The sequence below is a fragment of the Sciurus carolinensis genome, chromosome 7 (assembly GCF_902686445.1).
Source record: "Sciurus carolinensis chromosome 7, mSciCar1.2, whole genome shotgun sequence".
Lineage (NCBI taxonomy): Eukaryota > Metazoa > Chordata > Mammalia > Rodentia > Sciuridae > Sciurus > Sciurus carolinensis.
The window spans coordinates 14,337,719-14,361,570 of record NC_062219.1 but is presented as its reverse complement, the minus strand read 5'-3'; the positions used below and the strand labels follow the sequence as shown (position 1 = coordinate 14,361,570).

General features: G+C 38.3%; 1 protein-coding gene across 13 annotated transcripts in view; it reads right to left on the bottom strand.

Annotated features, from left to right (window-relative positions):
• Window positions 1-23,852, bottom strand: part of Syne1 (spectrin repeat containing nuclear envelope protein 1) — a 443,098-nt gene that overhangs the window by 328,164 nt on the left and 91,082 nt on the right. For all 13 annotated transcript variants that reach the window (XM_047557257.1, XM_047557256.1, XM_047557258.1 and 10 more), the window contains exons 4-5: window positions 9,052-9,147; window positions 2,946-3,029 (exon numbers count right to left, since the gene is read on the bottom strand). In XM_047557257.1, coding sequence (XP_047413213.1) covers window positions 2,946-3,029; window positions 9,052-9,147 — 180 coding nt within the window. The remainder of the gene's footprint in view (window positions 1-2,945; window positions 3,030-9,051; window positions 9,148-23,852) is intronic.

Sequence of the window (23,852 nt, the reverse complement as noted above, 5' to 3'; positions counted from 1 at the left end):
GGCATGAAGTTTGCAAGACTCACTGAACTTTGTCCTAATTTATTGCATTGCCAACTTTTCAAAACATAAGTTATGAAACAGCTAGGATCTAAGTTTTCTTCAAGTTCTTGTCTTGTAAAAAGTACTTAATTGTACATTTATGGAGTGAATAAATTAATTCAGTGCATGTAGACTGAAAGGAAGTAATGGAATAATTTCCTTTTCCAGAAGTATGTGGGTATCTGTTTATAAAGTTGGTTTTGGTATTGACAAGTAAGACATCCTAAATTCCCACAAAGTAGAAAGGACCAAATCTGAGAGGACTGGTGAGGCCCTTTTGCAGGGAAATATGGAAGTATCTAACAAAATTACTTTTTGACCTGGCAAACTCACTTTTAGAAAACACATGCCTCTGGTAATATGAAAGTACTTATGTACATAGTTTTTAATTGCATCACTGCTTGAAAAATATTAGAAACAACCCTAGTGCCCATTCACAAAAGAGTGGTTGAACAAATGATGGCATATTCAGGCAATAGTATACTATGCAGCTGTGAAAATGAATCGTGGAAATATTCATGAACCATTTTGGAGTGATTATCAAGATACACTCTAAATAAAAAAAGGAAAATACACCAGTGGAATTCTACTATTCATGTAGGAAAGGAGGGAACATGTGAAAACACATCTTACTTGTGAAACAAAGTATAAAAAGGGTGTCGTAAATAGAGGGGCTGATTAAGAGAGGTGAGAAATGGAGTCAGAGGTCAGCGAATGAGAATGGAAGAGAGATGAGGAAAGAATTTTCACTACTGTGGTTTTTATTCTTAGAATCATGGTAATGTCTCACTTCCTAAAATTAAAAAAACAATTAAAGTGAACCAGGATATGTGTATGGGGGGAATACAAGGTGGAATATAAATAATAACAATTGAACATAAACTATTACAAATTGCTAATGCAAACACACTGCAAGGGATGTGGAAGAATAGAACTAACTAAAGCACATTTGGAAAACAGTCTTTTGACTGGAGAGTGTAAGACTAAGGACAAAAAGAACTATACTGACTTCCAGTGAGTAAATCTGTTTCTCACAAGTATATGAATTGGCAATTCTGAAACTATTTTATGTCTATAGTAGGGTTAAAAGAATAAGCAAATATATTGTGGATGACAGCCATGTCTCTCATTGTCAGAGAAAACAGAAACAAATAAGCACGTGAAGCTATAACAAGCCTTATGGGCTGGAATCAGAGGTATCACTTTGAACTAGTGGTTTTATACATACACATACAGACACACACACAGGAGAGGCCTTACATGTATATGTGTACATATATGTATGCATACATACTGAGAGAGAGGGTGGGGAAAGCAAAGATATGAGCATATTCAGAGGTGAGTAAACATACATATTTTGAGACCTGTCTGCTACGAAGACCCAGGAGTAATGACACCCCAGTTACAATGAGCAAACCCTAGATCCAGGTTCTTAAACACCATCCACCAGTAACAGGAACAAAGCCTCCTTAGAGAATGACACCAGGACTGGGGCGGGAACAGATATGCCCGAATCATCTGTAGTTACCAAAACATTTTAAGCACTTCCTTGTGCTTGAAGAAGCCAGCCAAAGGAGCTCTCAGTGGCCAAAGCTGGAACAATTTGAGCAAGAAAATAATAATAACACTCTTTGATTATAAGAATGAATAAGACAAATTTACATGAGTCCATGTTGAAAGAAATACGTAGTTGAGTAAGTCAATAAATAGAATGGGGGAGGAAGAACATCATTTTTCTTACAGAACAAGTTCAATAAATGTAGATGGAATAAGGGAAATATAAAATTACCAGTAGGCAAAGAACACAGAGATATTTATTGAAGGATATTGATACAAAAATCACAAAAGTTAGAGGGGAATCAGAGAATTACCAGTCTCAATTATTTCCTCTAAGGTATTCATCAACTGTAAGAGGAAAAAATAGTAATGTCACCATGGAAATCATGGCAGACACCACCTGCTATGATTTGCGTGTGTCCTTCAAATTTCATGTGTCGGAAACTTGATCCTCAAGTTCATGTCAATGGCATTGGTGATGCAGCCTTTGGGAGGTGATTAGGATCAGATAAGCCATTAGCCTGGGACTGGTTGCCCTGATGGGACCAATGGTTTTATAGGAAAAGGAAGCTGAGTTAACCCATGCTTTTTCAGGTTTCTGTCTTTGCCATGTTGTGATGCCGCAAGAAGGCCCTCACTAGATGCTGAACAGATACCTGCAGTGTGCTCTTGGACTTCCCAGCCTGCAGTAGTGTGAGTTAAATAACTTCTGTTCTTTATAGTCTTGGCATTTCATTATATATCAAGTAATCAGGGTTTTATGTCACCAGCAATGGCATATCAGAATTCTGTACTCACTAATGTGATATGCTAGAAGAATACCATATTACTTCCTTAGCATTCCTGCCAACAGTGTATAACTTCAACCTAATCATGAGAAAATATACAAAGCCAATTTGAGACATTATGCAAAAATAACTGATCAGCGGTATCAAAATTATCAAAGGTCACGAAAGACCAAGAAAGAATTAGGACTCATCATTGAATAAAGAGAAGACTAAATGCAATGTGTGATTCTGAATTGAGTCCTGGGGCAGAAATAAGGCAACAGGGGGAAACTGATGGAATTAAACTAATGTCTGTGCTTTAGTTACCATATCACACCAATTTTAGTTCCCTTATTTTGATTATAGTACTACGATTGCATACGTTTTTAATTTTAGGGCAATTTGAGTGAAGTGTAGATGTGAAGCTCCTTTTTTGCAACTTTTCTATAAATCCAAAATTATTTTATAATAATATCATGTGTCCTTGCTGCATAGATAGCTGGCAGTGCTTAGAAATCACAGCTACTTCTGGAAACATCAGTATGCCCAGCCTTCTTCCAAGTGTTCTGTATCATCGCTTACCTTTCTTCCTTCCAGAAACTTGAGCGCCGTGCCAATGTTTGCCACTGCATGGATTCGTTTCATACGGCGTCCTTGTTCACAAGGCTGGGAAAAGGGAAAGAACAGGGGGGGAAAAAAAGGCACACATTAAAAATTTGTTTTAAAATCTAAATGGATTAAAAATATACTTAAGCTGGGCATGGTGGCACATGCCTGTAATCCCAGCAGCTCGGGAGACTGAGGCAGGAGGATCACGAGTTCAAAGCCAGCCTCAGCAACAACAGTGAGGCACTAAGCAACTCAGTGAGACCCTGACTCTAAATAAAATACAAAATATGACTGGGGATGTGTCTCTGAGTTGAGTGCCCCTGAGTTAAATCCCAGGTACACACACACACACACACACACACACACACGCACATATACATATATATATATATATATATATATATATACACACACACACACACACATATATACATATATAAATATATACACATACACATACAGGTACACACACACACACACACACACACACATATATATATATATACACACACATATATATACATATATAAATATACACACATACACATACACATACAGGTACACACACACACACACCCTTGAAGACAATTTATAAGCAACTGACATTATTCAGCTTCTTCAATATGAGCAAATATGTGAAGGAGCACTATCCCACAGCACACTAAGCACCTGCCTTCTAAAGACATGTGTTCCCAGCTTCTCTGTGAATGCAGCTACCTTTGGGCTTCTGCATGACTGAGAGCAGAAACTCACAAAGTCCCATGCTGTCTACAGAGACTGGTACCCCTAGAGGTCAGGAAATATTTGCAGGAAAATTACTCTTGGTCAATCACTTTTTTTTTTTTAAACAGTCATATACATATGCAAAGATACTGACAGTATTAATAACGTTTCTTCATTTGATTGACCAAAACACATGAATTCAAGTTCAGGTGAAAAAACAGGATGGTGAGAATGGAAATGTTATATACAATATTGTGTTCAGGGACCTGGATACTCTGTCATCTGCCTTTCAGTTACCAAAATATATTTGTGCTTTCTCTGAGTCACACCATTGATTTGCAAACTCAAAGTAATTTCAGTGAAGTCAATATTGTTGGCCTTCTTTACGTTCACAGCAAACACCATCCTAACTAAGGTGAAGCAGTATTTCTCTGGTTGCAAAGCTTGCAAAATGGTCCTCTCTGACACCCTATAGCTCTAGGTAACGTTCCATTGAAATTCAGAACGAAATATCTCTTAATATAAATGAACAGTGTGTTGGGTAATAATGTAAAGATGCAATTTAAAAGAAATATTTAAATAGAACATATACTTCTTACATTTTTATTTATTCTTCACTGGAAACTCTTTATAATTGGTCCATACACAAACCACTTATTTAGTTTGCTTATTTTTCTTTTGCAACACACACACACAAAACCATTTATCTGCCAACTAAAACAAAACTAGGACCCACAATTTAGTATGAGAGCCTCATCTCTCCATATAACTACATGTCTCTTATCGTCTTGTCTTTCTCTCCCCAGGACAACCACTACATTAAACCCAGTCCAAAACTTTCCATTTTGTGTAGATTCACTTCATTCTAATACGTTCATAATGGACGTTCATTTGATTTTAAACTATTACACAGATCAGTACTGTATTAATCCTTGGAAACTTGCTTTTCTATGTAACATTGTCTTGCTGAGATTCATCTGTATTTCATGCATTTTGACAGTCATAAGGTGCCATTTATATGTTCTCCCTCTCATGTGAACCTAGGTTATTCTGGAATATTATATTATACAGGTTATAATGATCTATGCTGTACTTACTGTCTTTTGTACAAGCACAGTTTGTCTTGGATGTGTAATACCTAGGAGGAGAACTGCCAAGTCAGAGGGAGTGTAACTTTTATTTTTTGTGAGATAATTTCAAATTTTTCCAAAATGGTTTCACTCTTTCTCACTCTTGTCAAACAACACTATTGATTCATACCCTCTTCAACACTTTATTTTGACAGACATCTAAAACAATAATTTTTCCCATTCTATTCATTGAATGATACCACTGCACCTCCCAGATGTTGAAACCAGAATTGAGGATAGGCAATTAGTGTAGAATAGGGAAACTCCTCAAATGGAAGAATGAAGGCCATCTGAGTCTGGGAAGTTGGAGACTACCCCTGGGAGATGGAAATGTGTCAGGGTCTCTAGTCCCTTTTGATCACCAAGGTTACCTGCCTAACTACCCCTCCCAAACTGCTGCAGGCAGGGAATTGCTAATTAATGTCCCCTGGGGCCCTACCTGAATCTCCCTTTGGCCTTTCCCCCTGCCATCTGCTTCTCACCTTTTTTGCCATGTTACCTGCAACTCCTGGGTCTAGTCACTTAGGCAGGAAGAAGAAAGATAAGGGATGGTGGGGAGAGAACAGAACACAGGAGACCCTAATCTATAAAAGATGCAGGGTGCACTCACTTCTTGGGATTCTAGAACATCAGCCATGGCCCCCTTCTCCCTCTGGGGAGAAGTCTGTGTTACTACTTTTAAATAAAATCTGCTTAATATGCATATGCGTGCCTTGGCGGGCTTCTCTGATGTTATACTTTAATACCTGAAGAAGCAAAACTCAACACCAGTGAACGGGGCATCTGTGTGATGAACACCTCAGCCATATACTCAGGTTTCATTTATTCTGTTTCTAGACTCCACTGTTTTTATCAGTGTGACCATCCTTGTGTCAATCATCACACCATCTAAAATGACACAGTATCATTTTAAGACCTGCTATCTAGTAGGGCAAATACTTTGCTTTTTTTCTTCAGATGTTTCCTTGCTAAGTGATGAACATGTAAATATCTATTGTGTTTTCTCATCTTACATTTGTGTCTATTTTTGTACAACTAACCTATCCTAAATACTACTAGTTTTTCTCCCTACTAGGCTCCAAGCTCTTTGCAAGCACCAACCATGTTTCATTCATCTATATTTCCCCTAGAGGGCATGAGGTAGTTCCTTATCCATAACAGAGACTACAGAAATGTTCTTTAAATGCACACCTATAATCCCAGTGAATCAGAGGCCAAGGGAAGAGGATCATAAGTTTGAGGCCAACCTCAGCAACTTATTGTTATCCTGTCTCAAAATAAAAAATAAAAGGCTTGGGAACATAGCTCAGGGGTAGAGCACCCTGGGTTCAATCCCCAGCATTAAAAAAAAAAAAAAAAAGTTACTTGAAAGTTCAGAAGACCATGCTAAACCCTATTGCAGAATTGGTTTACTCAACGTAAGTGGTTAATGACTAATAGTTCCCTGGTGAACATGAAGGAGCTTTTGATGCTCAAGATTTCCTAAAGGTGCCCATTGTTCACTCTGAAGTGGATTATTAGGCTTCTCTTGAGTGTGAGGTGTTAAAGTCTTTCTAAAAACACTTCAGGGATCAACAAAATAGGAAAGCGAGAAATTTCTCTGTGGTCCTCTGTTCATATTGATTCTATGGTTTCTACATTTTGATAGAAATTGCTCACATTCTTAAAAATATCTTATGGGCAAAATTAAAATTAAAGTCTGTAGATTATGTGTGAACAAAGGCATAATCATTAGTTCATTTAAAGAGTAAATGCTCCACAATTCATAGTCCAAGGATGTAGAGAAATCTAAGAATAACAATTTTAAAATTTAAAATCCCCTAAGGTCTTCAATAAAATCATAGACAAGGGAGTCACAGGGTCTTCTTACAGGGTACAAAGATATTGAGATTCCACTCACCCTGAGATGGGGGCAGTGAAGAGGAGGTCCACCACTTTGTCCACATTTTCTGGATAATCATGGTCAGAGCCAGAGGCCAAGGCTATGTGACTGTGAGGTTAACTATGATGTTTGCAGTAGTTCTGCCCCTGCGGTAACTGTAGAGTTCCTGACCACCTTAATCCTCCTGAGGACAAGGCACTTGCTCACATGCTCCCTTTATGGCCCCAAAAGATTGCCCAGTGTGCTCATTTCTTTACACGATGCTTCCTCTCTGTGTGCTCCTGAACCATCGTGGACACATGTACAAAATTTAAATCAAAATCACCATTGCTAAAGTATATTTATAACTTCAGAAAAAATTCAATTCATTTAATTCAAACTGTTGAAGGGTTCCATATAAATACATAAATAGTAAAGACTACACTGGAAATTGCCCTAGTATGTCTCAGTTTCCCTAAGTGTTAACTAAGAATGCTGAGTTTCATTGAGAATCTAGCTTTAAGATTCCACAGTTATAACTATGTCCAAATATGTAGGGCATTTAAACAGAAGTAAAATTGTTCTGTTCAAAAATATACAATTTTTCTAGAATAATCTAACTTGGCAATTAAATGTCCATCAAGATTTCTATAGACTATTGGGCAAGTACAATGGCGGAATTATATTTGACAATATAATGACATATACTTCTTGAATACTCATGTCAAGTCTCCCTCAACCTTCAAATAAATAGCTTAATTGAGGAAGTTTGGAAGATGGCCAGTTTTATCACATAATAAAGGGAGTATTATTTCAGTCTAATGTTTCTCGTGTCCTGATGCTTATTTGACTTATTGAGCTCATGAATATGTCTACATAATAAATTGGCTGTTCATATATGTTCTGTATGGTTCATCCCAAAGTAGAGCTTGGGACAAGGACTTGGGTACATGTAGTTTATTGGTGAACCGTTTCCTGGTAACAAGGGTGAGGATGTGTGAAGAGTGAGACCAGGAAGTGGGGAAAGTCAATATAAGGAGTGCTACCGGAAGTTACCTTTGTGAGTAACTGGAGCTTGACCCTGTTGGACAGCCCTCAGGGAATTCAATGAGACATGTGTAAAAAGTGTCCCTCATCAAAATTCAAAGCTGGAGCATTTATTCCCAGACTCCTATCTCTGTTGGTTGAGGATCCTTTGGGACCGTTAACTCTCCTATACTTCAGGGCTGCCTTGTCAACTTGTGGCTTTGATAAAAGCCCTCAGGCAGGAATCCAGAGAGATACTATTAATGCTTGAAGTGAGATGCTGTCAAGTGTATGGGAAATGTTCACCACCGACATAGCTGAAATCAAAGGTGAGCTGAGAGGAGACAAGTACACCAAATGTATCTGCTATGAGAATCCAATTAGATAAATAAATGGTTTACCCCCAAATCTTAATGATTTGTATTTTCAACAAATGTCTCATAAAAATTATTTTGATGACTGACTCCCTATACAAAATTAACTGGAAAGTTATGTTCAGGCAAAAACACTCTTATAAACTTAAAAAAAAAAAAACTTAATTATCCAAGCAATAATGATTGCAAAGATAAGAGAGATTAAAACAAAAGTACTGCCAATTTCTGACTTTATGTCCAGTATGTTGTAGATCATTCTGAAGATTATTTCCTGAACTCCTTTTTCCAATAACGGTAAACTTAAATTTATAAATAATTTATGTTTACAAACTACTTACTGTTCTATCTGAAAAGCACATGCAAGAAAAAATAAATATTTTATTATTCAGTAATGTACTGAAAAATATACTTTATAGCTCACTGCCAATGTTGCTTTTCACTCTGTTGGTTCTGTAGCATATAAAAACAAATGACTCTGAACATGCTGTTCTTGTTGCAAGTGATTGATGATGGAGGAGGTTAACAAGAATATGAAAATGCCACATTACTTTCAAGCTTAGTTTTCAACAAACAACTGTATAAACACCTAGAGATGGACTAACAATCCTTCCCAATGAAAAGCAAACACTTAAAATGAGGTGGCTGTTAATTTGCAGCAAATCTTCCAGGATACTGTGCAGATGCAATAGTTAGCCATGTCAGGTCACTGATCCTGTTCTTTATTCCTACTTCTCAAGTTGCTATTACTAATATGTTTTCAGTTCATTAGGAACTTACAAGAACAAAGAGGTTTATTCCTTGTTCCTAGAAGTGGCCAGTAGATTTGAGTTTCTAGTATATTGCCATTTACAAAAGTAAACTTCCTTTTATTTGGTCAGTACCCTTTACTCTTCCAACCCCTTTATCCCCAAATTACAAATAAAACTAATTGATACCTTTGGTTTAAAAAAAAAAAAAAATCTTACCAGTTTCTGACCAGACAGGACCTCTAGGAGAGCAAGTAGTTTGACTCCATCTTTCATGTCTTCAAAAAGATCATCCACTACCATGGGGGGCTTCCGCTGCAAAATCAAAATGCTGCTCATGGTGAAATTCGTAGGAGAAAAAAACCTATATTTTCATAGAGCATCATTGCCTCACATAATAGTTGGTTCATTTTGACATAATCACACATGCATGGAATGTAACTTGCCCCACTTCAGTCCCTAGTACCTTCTTCTTCCCTTCCCTTCTTCCCCACCTCTATCCCGCCCCCCTCCTCTACTGGCCTTCCCCCTTCTATTTATTCATTTTTGTACTGGGGATTAAATCCAGGGGTGCTTTATACCCCCAGATCTTCTTTTTTTTTTTTTTTTTTTTTTTTGAGACTCACTAAGTTGCCCAATCTGACCTCAGACTTGTGATCCTCCTGCTTTATGTTCCTGAGTCACTGGGATTACAGGCATGCACCACTGTGCCTGGCTATTTATTATTTTTATAAATTGCTACTGCATAGTATACCTAATGGTGGAATTTTCCAAGGTACACCCAGCATAGTTTGGTCATCTCATTCCACAATTCCTCCCCTTTCATGTCCTCCCCCTCCTTAAGCCCCCTCCTCCACTCCACTGATCTCCATTCCATTTTCATGGTCTGCCACACTTTTGCCTCCTTATGTTTCCCTAGCTTCCAGATATGAGAGAAAATATTTGACTCTTGACTTTCTGAGTCTGACTTAGAAATCTTCTCCCATTTCATCTATTTACCCACAAATGAAATCATTTCATTTTTCTTTATGGTAAAACCCATTGCTATGGTTTAGGTATGAGCTGTCCTCCAAAAACTGATGTGTAAGATATTACGAGGACATTGAAGGTGAAAGGACTAGATGATGAGAGTTGTAGAATAATCAGTGGATTAGTCCACTGATATGGATTAATCAGGCGGTAGCTTTAGGTAAATAGCTGGAGGAGGTAGGTCAATGGGGGCATGTCTTTGGGGTATATATTTTGTCCCCAGTGAGCAGAGATCTCTCTACCTCCTTGTTGCAAGTCCTGAACTGCTTTGCTTCACCCTGTCCTTCTGCCATGATGTTCTGCTTCACCGTGGGCTCAGAGTTATGGAGTTGGCCATCTTTAGACTGAGACATTGGAAATCATGAGCCAAAATGAACTTTTCCTCCTCTATGTTGTTCTTGTCAGGTCTTTTGGTCACAGCAACAACAACAACAACAAAAAAGTGGACTAAAACAGCCATTGTGTATATATACCATTTTCTCTATCCATTCATCTGCTGATGGGTGTCTGGACTGGTTCCATAACTTGGCTATTGTGAATTGTGCCACTATAAATATTGATGTGCCTGCATTCCTATAGTATGCTGATTTTAGTTCCCAAGTATAAATACCAAGGAGTGGGATAACTGGGTCATATGGTGGTTCCATTCCTGCTCTTTTGAGGGATGTGTGGGAGACATTTCTATAAACCTTAATTCCTTTTTTTCCATCTTTCTTTTTGAACTATACCAGGCCCTTTGATTTTTTATTTTGAATATAATTGCCAATTACCTTTTAATAACTGCAAGAAGAAAAGCAATCCAGTGGAGATAAAACTCAACATTCAAAAACCTCAAGATTTAATACTTGGGCTTTAATATGTATACCGACAGTTTTGTAGAAAAAGGTATTTTACAGGATGGGAAGGTGTGAGATAAGGGAAAGAAATGCAGTCACCATCAGCCTACAAGGTAAGAGAGAGATTAAAGCAGGACCTGAAGGGACAGCAGGAGGGACCCTAGACAAACTGGACCAACCTCATCCATCTTACTGGGGTTTAACAAGATGAAGCCCTGTGTAGGACATTCCCACCAAGGCAACTCTTAGCTCAGTGACCTGCTGTGACAGTGCTGTTGGGACAGCCAAGGTCACAGACTCATTGATCCTCCTGTGGTAAGGAAGTTGGCTCTGGTCTCTTTCCCAGCCTGACACATCTAGCAAACCTTCTACTGGAAGAGCACTGAACCCAAAGGAACATAGGCACAGAAGTGCAGGCTGATCAGAGCAAACCCATCATCTCTGCGGGAGAAACGAGCCAGCGCCCATGTTCAATTCATGAGGGTCTTTCATATTTTTAAGAATGTCATTCAAATGGAGCTGGAGCCATGGAGTTCATGGCACCATGAATTAGGGCCTATTCTGGCTCAGAAGAAGCGAAGAAGTGGTGATGCTAAGGTTGGTGGTCAGTAGGGAGGGGCTCTCAGACATTTCACAGAATTGGAACACTTTCCATTCATCATCTGAGTTCAGGTTCCATCGTTTTCTGATTCTTGCTAAATCTTGTCACAGACCTTAATGTTTGACTCCTGACCATCAACTGTCTTCCATTCTTTAAATAAATGTGTTCTATGTAGAGCTATTTAATCACCACATTTTGTTGAAATTGACTTTCTTCTCTACATATGGAGCATTTATATTTCTCTTCTGACTGCATGAATTATGGACTCTGAGTGGTATAATTCTAATTTTAAAAGTATTTTTCTCTCTTTATAAAATGAACAGCTGAACACATTTTGTTCTCATGCTGCAAAATACATGTTCAAAAATAACTGCTTTCCTTTTCAATCATTCCCTCTCGAATCCCACCACTCACACTGCTTCTTATAGAGCAAAAACGTAAGAAGTGATTTTATAATCTAAGCATATAAATAAAAATTATTTATAACAAAATAAGCCATTACAATGAAAACTTTTTGGTGCAATAAGAATCAAAATTAATGTATTGGCCATAGATAGTCATACAAATATAATCTATCATTCAAAGTATCCATTTGTATCCTAATAGTTTAAATGAAATAAAGCAATGAGGGAAACGTTCACAAATATGTGATATATGCAGTGGACAAATACAAATTAAGTTTTTCAAATAGTATTTTAATGTGACTATATAAAGGAAGTTAAAGAAAACAGGAAATTCCCATGAAATAATAAATATTCAAAGCAATTTGACACAACAAAAAAAGGTGACTAAATGTATGTATCCATGCATTGTGCCACTAAACATGCACAGGTCTCTTCCACTTTGAAGAACACGTGTTCCACAGTGCTCGCTGACCTGGCCTTCAGATCAGCAGTTACAGCGGGACAAGTCAGTGGCCCGGGGTCTACTGCCTGTGACAAGCCTGCCTCCTTACAGGAGCTGGCTAGCTACCCCAGCTGGGGCCAATTCCATCCTGAGTCCTTTGTTCTTCACAGAATTTTGCCTGCATAGACAGGACACTGGAGTCCTTCCTTCCAGGTAAGTGTCCTCTCCTACACATTGTCCAATATGCAGCAGGTGCTCGGGCAATGCCACTTTGCCTGAGGCATTATTTATACATAGTGCAGGAACAACTAGGAGACACTTTTCCTGTTGTGATTAGTTCAACTTTATTTTTTGGAACAACATTCTAATAGAAAATCTTCTAGCTAAAATGTGTCTCCTGTCACATACAAAGCACTGTATCAATATGACTCCTTTGGTTGAATGAAGGTCATAGGTCAAGAGGCCAAAAGAAAGATAGAAATGAGGATAATTTACTGAAGCCTGGCTTAATGGAAAATAAGGACAGCATGATCTTGTTCTTACTGCTTTCAAGCACTGGAGAGTCAATTGTTGAGCACTTTTAAAGACCACAATTATCTTCTTTTTTTAAAATCAATGTAAGATTGTGATAAGCTGTCCTTTTTTGTAGAATATTTAGGGAATTTTTTTCCCTTTGTCCATACCAGTCATACTTAGCAGGGGGAACTCAAACCTATTCATGCTAGGTCTGAGGTCATTCCAAGAATGGACTCCTATCCCAATGGGCTGAAGGATGACAGAGAGACAAAAAGATAAAAACTTCCCTTTAGAGCCAGAAGCTTCCTTCAAATCATATCTAAGCCCCGTATTCTGTGCTAAAACAACTGGGTGGGCCCTAAAATCCCCACAAACTCAGAGAAGATGCATAGGACTCTGTGCTGTAGAGTTGGTAGTGCAGGCGAGTCCCTCTGCTGTTCACTGAGTGGAACAGACCTGGTGGCTCCTGTTCTCTATTTCTCCTCCCCTTTCACTCCTGCCATGCAGCCCCCTTGATGACACACAATGGAACCCACGCACATTCTCTCAGGACCTCAAGGAAGTCCAGTGTTTCTCCTTGAACTTTGTGAAGCCTGAAGGCACGGATATCTTTGACATAATTTTGGCTGACTGCTTCTTGTCTTTGGTGAAAATATTCTTTCTCATTGTGTGTGTTTGTGTGTGTGCATGTGTGCATTCCCTGTCTCTTCACTAGTCTGTAAGCATCAATGTATATTTAGTTCTCATCTACCATCTGCTTTTGCAATTTTATTCATGAAAGGATGGCCGTATGTGCTATGCTACATGTCAATTTTATGCCTGAAGAATAATTACATTCCTTAAGGGAATAATGTTAGGAGAATGATTTGATGAAAAAAGATTTCAGAAATAATTTTGCATGAAATGAAAATTTAAGGACTGTTCATATTTAAAAATTACAAATGAAATGAGCCAGATGTGGTGCATACCTGTAATCACAGCTACTTGGCAGAAGAATTGCAAGTTCAAGGTCAGTTTCTGCAACTTAGTGAGACCCTCTTTCAAATTTAAAAACCAAACTAAAGGGCTGGAATGCAGCTCAGTGGTAGAATGCCCCTGGGTTCAATAACCAGTACAAGAAATAAATAAATAAATAAACAGAATTCTTAAAATGCTGTTACATAAAGGAAATAATGGCAAGAGTCTTTTAAACTACATACACAAATTCTAATATTTAGTAGATGTCTCTGTGGTTAACGTATTTATTCAATCAAATTTAGTAGCTGTTTTAATAGGGAAAGGAACAGAAAGAAGAATTAATAAAATACTTTTGAATGTCTAAATGTACCGAGCACTGCTGCACAGACTGTTGTCTCACTCCATATTCACACCCAGCGCCTGTGGGAATACTCCTCTCTAAAAGCAAAGAATCTGAATCCCAGCTACACTAAGGAATTGGCCAGGATCACACCACTATTAACTGACTGGGGATTTGAGCCCAGGTTGATTATAATTTGAGCCACCTTTTTAGACAGGAAGCCTAGTACAAAAATGCAGGTATGGACATTAATTTTTTCAGGACAATTCACAAACCTACGAACGTGACTTTAATATCAATAAGGAAGGTATTGACTGCTCAAATGAAGTGCCTTCCACTCGACTAGAAACAAAAAGGTTAATAGCAAATGTGGATTTAAGAAATACTAAAATTCAAAAGAAGAAAGCCTGTGTGTATTAAACGTATGTTAGTAAGGTCATCATGTCTCTGAATGGCCATGTTTGTACTCCGCCCTGATTTGGGCATGTCACATTCTCTGCTGGGATCTAGAAGATGGCCAGGCCAAATTGCCTCCTGTGCACCACCAGGTTCCTGCTGCTGAGGTCCCAAGCCACTCATACTGGGTTACCCAGTGTGTTAGGTGTCCCCAAGACCTCCCTTAGGTTGGGGATTCATTGGGATTCGAAGAACTCAGAAAAAATGTTAAGCTCATGGCTACAGTTTATTATAGCAAAAGGATACAGATTAAAATCAGCAAAGGGGAGAGGTGCCATTTCCATAGAGTGAAATCCTGGAAAATCCATTCACACAATTTCCAAGGTGAGTGACCTGCCCCTTCTGAAGTAGAGTCACATGAAGATGCACTTATTTTCTCAGCACAAAGTGTTACCAACCAGGGAAGCTCAGTCATGCCTTAGTGTCTGGGATTTTTACTGGGGGTCTATCACAGGGGCACAAAATTCCCACGTGCCAGGCATCAGCTACTCAGACTCCAGCCCTCTCTCTCACTCCCAACCCCAGGGAAAGAAAAAGGTGTTAACCAAAATCACATTGATAATATAAAACAATTTATTCAAAGTGATACAGCACAGCCAAACCTCCTAACACAAAGGCAGATGTTCACTATAAATATAGTATGGCACAAGGTCACAGGTATGGAGAAGCCCTCTGATCAGGCAGAACATTCCAAGTGTTCAGTGGTTATCTCTCAGTAGCCAGTCAGGGTCATTTCTAAGACAGGCCTTTTTTTGGAATATGCAGGGTTTGAGCAACACAGGTCTGCTGAGTTAACCCTTTCCTGCTAAGTGAGCTTTTTCTTATACTCTGAAGCACCCAGTATCCTCTCAATAGACCTCTTCTCTGGGTTAAGTCATCTAAAACTAATTTTATTCACAAATGGAACATGACTGACGTGTGTCTAAATTTATTAATAGGCACAACTGTTCTGATCATAACAATTTATATTTTAGAGCCTCCCCACACCCAATGATAAGATTCATATAAGTGACCAAAAAAATCAATTCATTCTGTAAGAGAGGAATGAGCATTTTCAGAGGAATCTGATTGTATTTCTATGCTATTCTGTATAAATTTTAATTGTGTGAAAATTCACATTTAAAATGTCTACCATTTTTTAGTGTAATAGTTCAGTAGTGAGATATTTCCATATCATTGTGCTACCATCTCCAGAAGTATTTTATTTTGCAAAACTGAAATGCTATACACACTGACTATCAGCATTTCTTCTTCCCCTCAGCTCCTGGCAAGCACCACTATACTTTCTTTTCAATAATTTTGACTATTCTTGAAATCTCACATGAGTAGAATCATATAGTATTTGTCATTTAGTGAGTGACTTATTTCACTTTGCATAATATTCTCAAGGTTCATCCATCTTGTCACGGGTGACAATTTCCTTCCCTTTTAAGGTTGAATGGGATTTAAAATTTTTTTTTGGTACACAGATGCCACACTTTGTGTCTCCATCCCTGTGTCAGTGGATGTCAAGTTGCTTCTCCCTTCCAGCTTTTGGGAATCATGCTGCTATGAACATAGATGTACCAGTGTCTCTTCAATGCCCCACTTTCATTCTTTTAGACATAGAGCCACAAATGGAATTGCTAGACTCTTTGGTAATCCTATTTTTGATTTTTTTCAGAAACTACCATAGTTTTCCTGAGAGTCTGTCATGCAAAAAAAATAGAAAGCTACCTTGAAACACTACTAGCATATCACCCCTTCATTGTGAATAGTCACATGTTTTCTACCATCTTAGAGTTCTTAGTGACCAGTATCACACAACTATAAAGTAGGTTTTCAGCATTAAAGATTTAGCCCTTAGCAACCACAAGAGTAAAAATCACCTGTCTTCCACCTGAACAATCCAGGTCCTCGCTCACCATCATCTTTAGTTTTCTACCAAATGCTTTATCTTTTGGGGAAAAGAGCTCTCAAATCATTTCACAACACAAAAATCTATGTACTGAAAAAATGCTAAACACACGTCCTATGGTTTAATATTTGTGATTGCTGGATACCTTGTGATATCAATAAAATAGAACTAGAAACTGTCTAAAAGAAAGTGTAGGCCACAGATAACCACTTTGGGTGAGACACACACTGTTGAGCATGGTCAGGCTTGCCGAACGTGGCAGTCATTGCCTGAGATACACATAAAATTTCCATCTGTGCACTGTGTGGAAGGTCTTAAGGCAAGGGCTGGTTCTCAGGACCCGTTCTATGCATCCCTGAACCCTGTGTGCACAGTGGTGCCTCACTTCTAGAGCCAGACAAACCATAACTTTCCATTTAACTAAGGTTCAGTTGGAAACACAGACCCAGAGAGAGGATAGGCGGAGGATTCCCACCCTAGGACCAGTCTAGAGCTTTCCCAGGCTCTGATGATTATCTTCAGGGTGGGAACAACAGCCAAACAGGAACAGAGAGAAGCGTGGTAAGGGAAGAAAGGTTGACCAGCAGATGTGGAGCAAGTTACCTCCCCAAAGGCTGGCAAACAGCCCACCACACTGCAATGTCCCGAAATGCTAACGTAGCCTTGGACCAGATCAATAAATCCATGATAATAACCACAGACAATAACCAAATAAAATTCATTTGATGTCTAAAAGGGTTTGTCATTTTATTCAGGAAATGTAATTGAACATTCCCAATATCTCTGGAAACGAGGAGAAGTAATTGTAAAACTTTCTATGTCATCTGCTTCTTTGCCAGTGCCTTTATGAAAGCCCTGTTGTGATTATTTTCCACCTCTATTTGGCAAAGGTGGGAAGGTAGTTTCCATTCTTTTTCATTTCCTGTGATGGATGGTATAATCATTTCCATTTCCTTGATTATTTAATTCAATTCTGAATAAGTATCTCACAGGCAATAGCTTCCCTTTAGCCCAGCTTTAAATCTGCTCGGGAAAATTCTGCTCTTGATAATTCTCAGATGTGATAAAGTTCTTTTCACTATGTAGTAAAGAAGCAACACACTCTTCAAGTCATTTGCTTTCTTCTGTACAAAGTTGGTATTGTCTTGATACCTTTTGTTCACACAAAATATGGGACTCATTCACAGATCTTGTTTTATTTTATTTTTTTAATTCATCCAGAATCCTGCCACCTCTTAGCTCCTCTACTGTCAGTATCTTGGTCCATATCACTGGTCCCTTGCCTGGAGGACTTCAATGACCCCCAATTCATCTCTCTTCTGAACTTGCCCTTCTTCAGTCTTTTCTCAACAGAACATGTTTGTTATCTTCTCTCCCTTATTAGAATGTAAGCTCCAAAATGCATAGATTATTTCTCTATTTTTTTCACTGCTACCTGTTCAGTACCTCAAATATTGCCCGATTAAACAGCTTTTAAAAATACTTGCTAATACATGTATGAATGAATTAAGATTTATTTCTAAAAAAGAAATTTGAAAAATTTTTATTGAAATGTTTATTAAAATCCCAATGATGTACCTTGCAGAAATAGAGCAAGCAATTATGAAATTCATCTGGAAGAATAAAAAACCTAGAATAGCTAAAGCAATCCTCAGTAGCAAGAGCGAAGCAGGGGGTATTGCAATACCAGATCTTCAACTCTACTACAAAGCAATAGTAACAAAAACGGCATGGTATTGGTACCAAAATAGACAGGTAGATCAATGGTACAGAATAGAGGACATGGACACAAACCCAAATAAATACAATTTTCTCATACTAGACAAAGGTTCCAATAATATGCAATGGAGAAAAGATAGCCTCTTCAACAAATGGTGCTGGGAAAACTGGAAAACCATATGCAATAGAATGAAATTAAACCCCTATCTCTCACCCTACACAAAACTCAACTCAAAATGGATCAAGGACCTCGGAATCAGACCAGAGACCCTGCGTCTTATAGAAGAAAAAGTAGGTCCAAATCTTCAACTTGTTGGCTTAGGATCAGACTTCCTTAATAGGACTCCCATAGCACAAGAAATAAAAGCAAGAATCAACAACTGGGATAGATTCAAACTTAAAAGCTTTCTCTCAGCAAAGGAAACTATCAACAATGTGAAGAGAGAGTCTACAGAGTGGGAGAATATCTTTGCCAACCATACCTCAGATAGAGCGCTAATTTCCAGAATCTATAAAGAACTCAAAAAACTCTACACGAAGAATGCAAATAATCCAATCAACAAATGGAAATGAACAGACACTTCACAGAAGAAGATGTACAAGTAATCAACAGATATATGAAAAAATGTTCAACATCCCTAGTAATAAGGGAAATGCAAATCAAAACTAACCTAAGATTTCATCTCACCCCAATTAGAATGGCGATTATCAAGAATACAAGCAACAATAGGTGTTGGCGAGGATGTGGTGAAAAAGGAACACTCATACATTGCTGGTGGGGTTGCAAATTAGTGCAGCCACTCTGGAAAGCAGTGTGGAGATTCCTCAGAAAGCTTGGAATGGAAACACCATTTGACCCAGCTATCCCACTCCTTGGCCTATACCCAAAGGACTTAAAATCAGCATACTACAGAGATACAGCCACATCAATGTTCATTGCTGCTCAATTCACCATAGCCAGATTGTGGAACCAACCTAGATGCCCTTCAGTTGATGAATGGATAAAGAAACTGTGGCATATATATACAATGGAATATTACTCCTCAATGAAGAATGATAAAATTATGGCATTTGTAGGCAAATGGTCGAAATTGGAGAATATCATGCTAAGTGAGATAAGCCAATCTCAAAAAACTAAAGGACGAATGATCTCGCTGATAAGCGGATGAGGACATATAATGGGGGGTGGGAGGGGCTAGCATTAGGTTTAGGGTTAGGTTTAGAGTTAGGCTAAGGAGAGCGGTAAGAATGAAGGAAAGAAGGACTGTGTAGAGGGAAAAGAGGGGTGGGAGGGGTGGGGGGGAGGGGAAAAATAAAATAAACATCATTACCCTATGTAAATGTAAAAAAAAATTAAAAAAATAAAAAAAAGAAATGTTTATTAACTGTATAAACTGTGTGGTATTTAGGTCCAAGTTATCAATAAATTAATATATCCTTTAAATTAATAAATACTATTCATTTTTGAAATGGTGATTTTTTTTCCTTTCCAATTTTTAGTTTACATATTTGGAAATAACTAATTTATCATTATGTTTAGAGTTAACAAAATCAAAATGGATGTATTTTTCCTTACTTTTATTAAGGGCTTAATTGGTCAAAAAAATTGTATATACAATTTTAAGTATTGTTTACAGTGTACAGCATGAAACTTTAATATATGTATATATTGTGAAATGATTAAATCAAGCTAATTAACATATTCATCACCTCACATACTTGATGTACCTTTTAAAAAAAAGACTCAATAGTGATTTCTGGGGTGAATTTATAACATTTGCCTTTCCCTCTTTGGCCCTTATCATTTTGTATTAGTTCACTAATGGTTCCACCAAAGTGTGTGCAAGGAAACAGGAGAGAAATTCAATCCACAAAGTGTTTCCATGCTCTCTTTCATCACTATTGGTGAAAAGATAACTGGAGAAGATGAAAGCATCTCTGAAAGGATATTCTGTGGCTATGGTGATGTCATTCAAAGTCCTCATAACCATGGGTTGCTTTTTAAAAGAACATGGAAAATCCTGTATTCCTTTTAAACGTTATGCATCTAACTTCGTATTAAAACAAAATGTGCTCTTAATGGATCTCTTATAGTTTGCATCGCCTCCTCCCAAATGTATATTAAAATCTTAACCCTCATATTGAAGAATGTGATCTTATTTGGAAAAGGGTCTTTAGAAAAATTAATCAGGTCACGATGATGTCAGTAGCATTGGTCCGCATCCACTCTGAGAAGTGTCTTTATGTAACGAGGTAATCTGGACACAGACACAGGCATGCACAGGGGCAGAGACTGCAGAGATGTTACCAAGAAATATGAAGGATGGCAGGCCACCACCAGAGGCCAAGCAGGTGAGGAAGAAGTCCTACTGGAGTCAGAGAAAGAACATGAATTTCTTCCTTCCAAACTGTGGGAGAGTAAATTTCTCATTTCAAGTCAGTACTTTGTTACAGTAGCCCTGGAAACTGCTAGAAAATCTGAATAATGTTTTAAGACTTTTTTTTTTTTTCTCTTACCCGTTCTTCTAAAGAATAAGAAGATGCCCACATCATGCCTGAGGTCATCCCAAAGACAATGTTTGAAATATTTGGTGCCTATCCTTGAAAGATCTACAAATATAAGGCTGGCAGATGGAAAAAGGATTGCTCATTCATATTGAAAAGAAACACCATTTATAGAAACACTAGAAAATGACTGAGACCTATTTTTTTCCCTTAAAGGGCTTAGTGCCATCCCATCCATCTCACAGTAGATGTAAAGATTGAACCAATGGGATTTTAATACAGTTTGTTCTATTTGACAAAATGAGAATGTGAGACTGCAAACATTTGATAATACAATATAATCAATATGAATATTATTTGTACTATATTTTGCTAATTTAGAAAATGTAACATTTTATAAATTTTGTTGGAAAAGACATATTTAAATTGTTTCTTTTGGATGGCCAAGGTAGCACCACACAATTATAATAGTCTATGGATCGTGAATAAATTCAGCAACTTTCTAAGATAAATAAGTTTTATCTTAGAAATGTTAGCATTTTAACTAATATTTTAACATTTTAACTAACATTTAACATTTTAACTAATGAAATTTAATATATTTATTCCAATAGAATCCTTTGTTCAAAAATGTATAATCATACTGTTAAATCTGAGACATTTATGGCCATCGGGTAGGGACCCCTTCAATTCAAGTGCTTTCCATCTGGATTGTAAGGTCTGCACCTCACCCAACTGAGGCACATCCGTACCCTTCTTTCCTCTGGTCTGAAGAAGAGATTTCTCTCCTCTGGTGCAAACATAAACCCTCCACATGCATTCTTGATTTCTTGTGCCACTCTGCCTCCCTCTCAGGAGACTTGTACCTTCAGACTAACCTTCCATCTGTTCTTCAGCCTATCATTCTTTCCTAGTTCTTGATCATTCCCTTCTACACAGACACTCAAGACCACCCTCTGTTGAAATAGCCCTTACCATTCATCCAAAAGAAGTGAAGTCAGTACCAGTGTTTATAGCAGCACAAACCATAATAGCCAAGTGATGGAAGCCACCTAGGTGCCCATCAATAGACAAATGTATAAAGAAAATGTGGTATATATATATATATATATATATACACACACATACACACACACACACACAATATATGCAGAAGTTAGAGGCAGAAAAAAGGAATTTTATAAAAAGAGAACCTTGCAAAAATAGAAAGGAGAGCAGGAGAGCAACAGAATAGGAGCAAGGGACCAAGGGTGAGGGAAGAGAGGAGGCAAAGGGGAGCAAATTATGTTGTGTGTGTGGATGAACATATCACAGTACATTACAATTTATATAGAATTCTAATGCATCAATTAAAAATAAATAGATAGATAGATAGATAGATAGATAGATAGATAGCTAAGTAGAAGGAAAGACAACAGCTTCCTTCTACAGTAGAAGAAGGGGATCCAGGAGAGGGAGGAGGGGGGGGAAGGGAGAGTGTTGGGGACTGAAATGGAGAAAACTAAGTCATATGCATTTATGAATATATCAAAATGAACATCACTATTATGTATAACTATAATGCACTAAAATTTTTTTGAATGCTTTATGGAAAATAAACAAACGAACAGCTCTCACCAGATTCAGTTTTCTGCACTAGCTGAGACTCCATCTCATGAACACATCGTAGGCACTGAGTATCCTAACTCCCTCAGTTTTCATCCACTCATTAGTTAACCCGAATCTGGTTTCTATTGTCATGTGGACTCCACTCCCAGTGGTGGACAATGGCGTCCTAACTGCCAGATCACATGGATTTCTCTCTCACAGAAATCAAGGAGTTTCTCTATCAGAACCAGAATTTAGTAGCCTTTCCCCAAGCCTCTTATATTCCTGATCTATATGAATGATCTTAATCATGTTCTCAAGTCAGGAATCCACAAGTTATCCTTGATTTTCTCCTCCAATTAAGTACTCAGTTCTGTCAGGTCCACCCCTACACACCTATTTAATTTGCCCATTTTTCTCCATTCTCCCATCATGACTTCAGCCCATCCTGCCTTCTGCTCTCATCTGACTGTAAGGCCACTCCATCACCAATCTTACTTGTTCCTGCTCTAAATCATGAGAAAGAGGGAGGGGTTAGGGCCTGAGTGATCACTTTGTTCTCCTGCCTAAGATTCTTTATTTTGGACCTTCGGCCCATTTTACAGGTCCAAACTCTTTTCCCAACTGGCCTTTGACCAGTTCTGTTTTCCGTGTTGCCTACCTTCTCCTGGAACCCACATCTTTAGATAGTCCTAAATTCTTCCATTCCCTTCACTTTAGTACCATCTTCTTTCACATCTCTCCACTTTCAAAACATCGATCCCTTCACCTACCCAATCCTGAGACATTTCTCAGATGTCTGATTAAATGTTTCTTCCTGTGAAAGCCTAGTGACCCCTCCTTGAGATCATCCTTGTGGCTGCGTGTGCTTGACACGTGCTCCTGGTCACCCTGTACTTGCCCTCTCCTGGAATTCAACACACTCCATTGTCATTCTTGTCTCCTCTGCCAGACCACCAGTTCCAAGATGGCATGGGCTGTGTCTGTATTCACTACTCGTATCCACAAGGCCTAGCACAAAATAGGTGCTTCATGAATGAACACTAGATAAATAAATGAGGCCTGAGCGTACAGCACAATGAGTAGTGCCTGCTGTGGACTAAGAGGTTGGATGTCCCCAAAATTCATATGCCAAGGACTTAATATTCGATGTAATGGTATTTGGTGGGGGGGCTCTTGGAAAACTATTAGGTTTTGATGAGATTGTGATGGTGAGGCCCCGTGATGGGATTAATTAGTATCCTTATAATTGGAGAAAGAGAGACCAGAGCTTTCTCTCTGCCAACTGAAGACATGAAGAAGGCAGCCATGTGCAAGCCAGGAAAAGAGCCCTCTCCAGGATCCGAATCTTTCAGCACCTGGATCTTGCACTTCCCAGTCTCCAGAACTATAGGAACAGTTTGTTGTTCAAGTCACTCGATCTGTGGTATCTCTCATGGCAGCCTGAGCTGATTACCAGTGCCCAAACCCAGGTGTTGTGGGATCGAAAGCTGGCTTTGTCACTTGTTATGTGACCCTAAGCTTATTAATCAATTAACTCTAAACTTCAGACTTACAACCTGTAAAAGAGTGAAAAGAGTGATTGCTGTTAGGATTGAACAAAATGAGATAAAGTTGTTGGAGCACCATAGCTGACACAAGGCACGTGTTCAATAAACAGCATCGTGCAATTCAGAAATACATCCTCACAATGCGCACTATCATGCTAAATCTGCCTCAGGAGCCTAACAT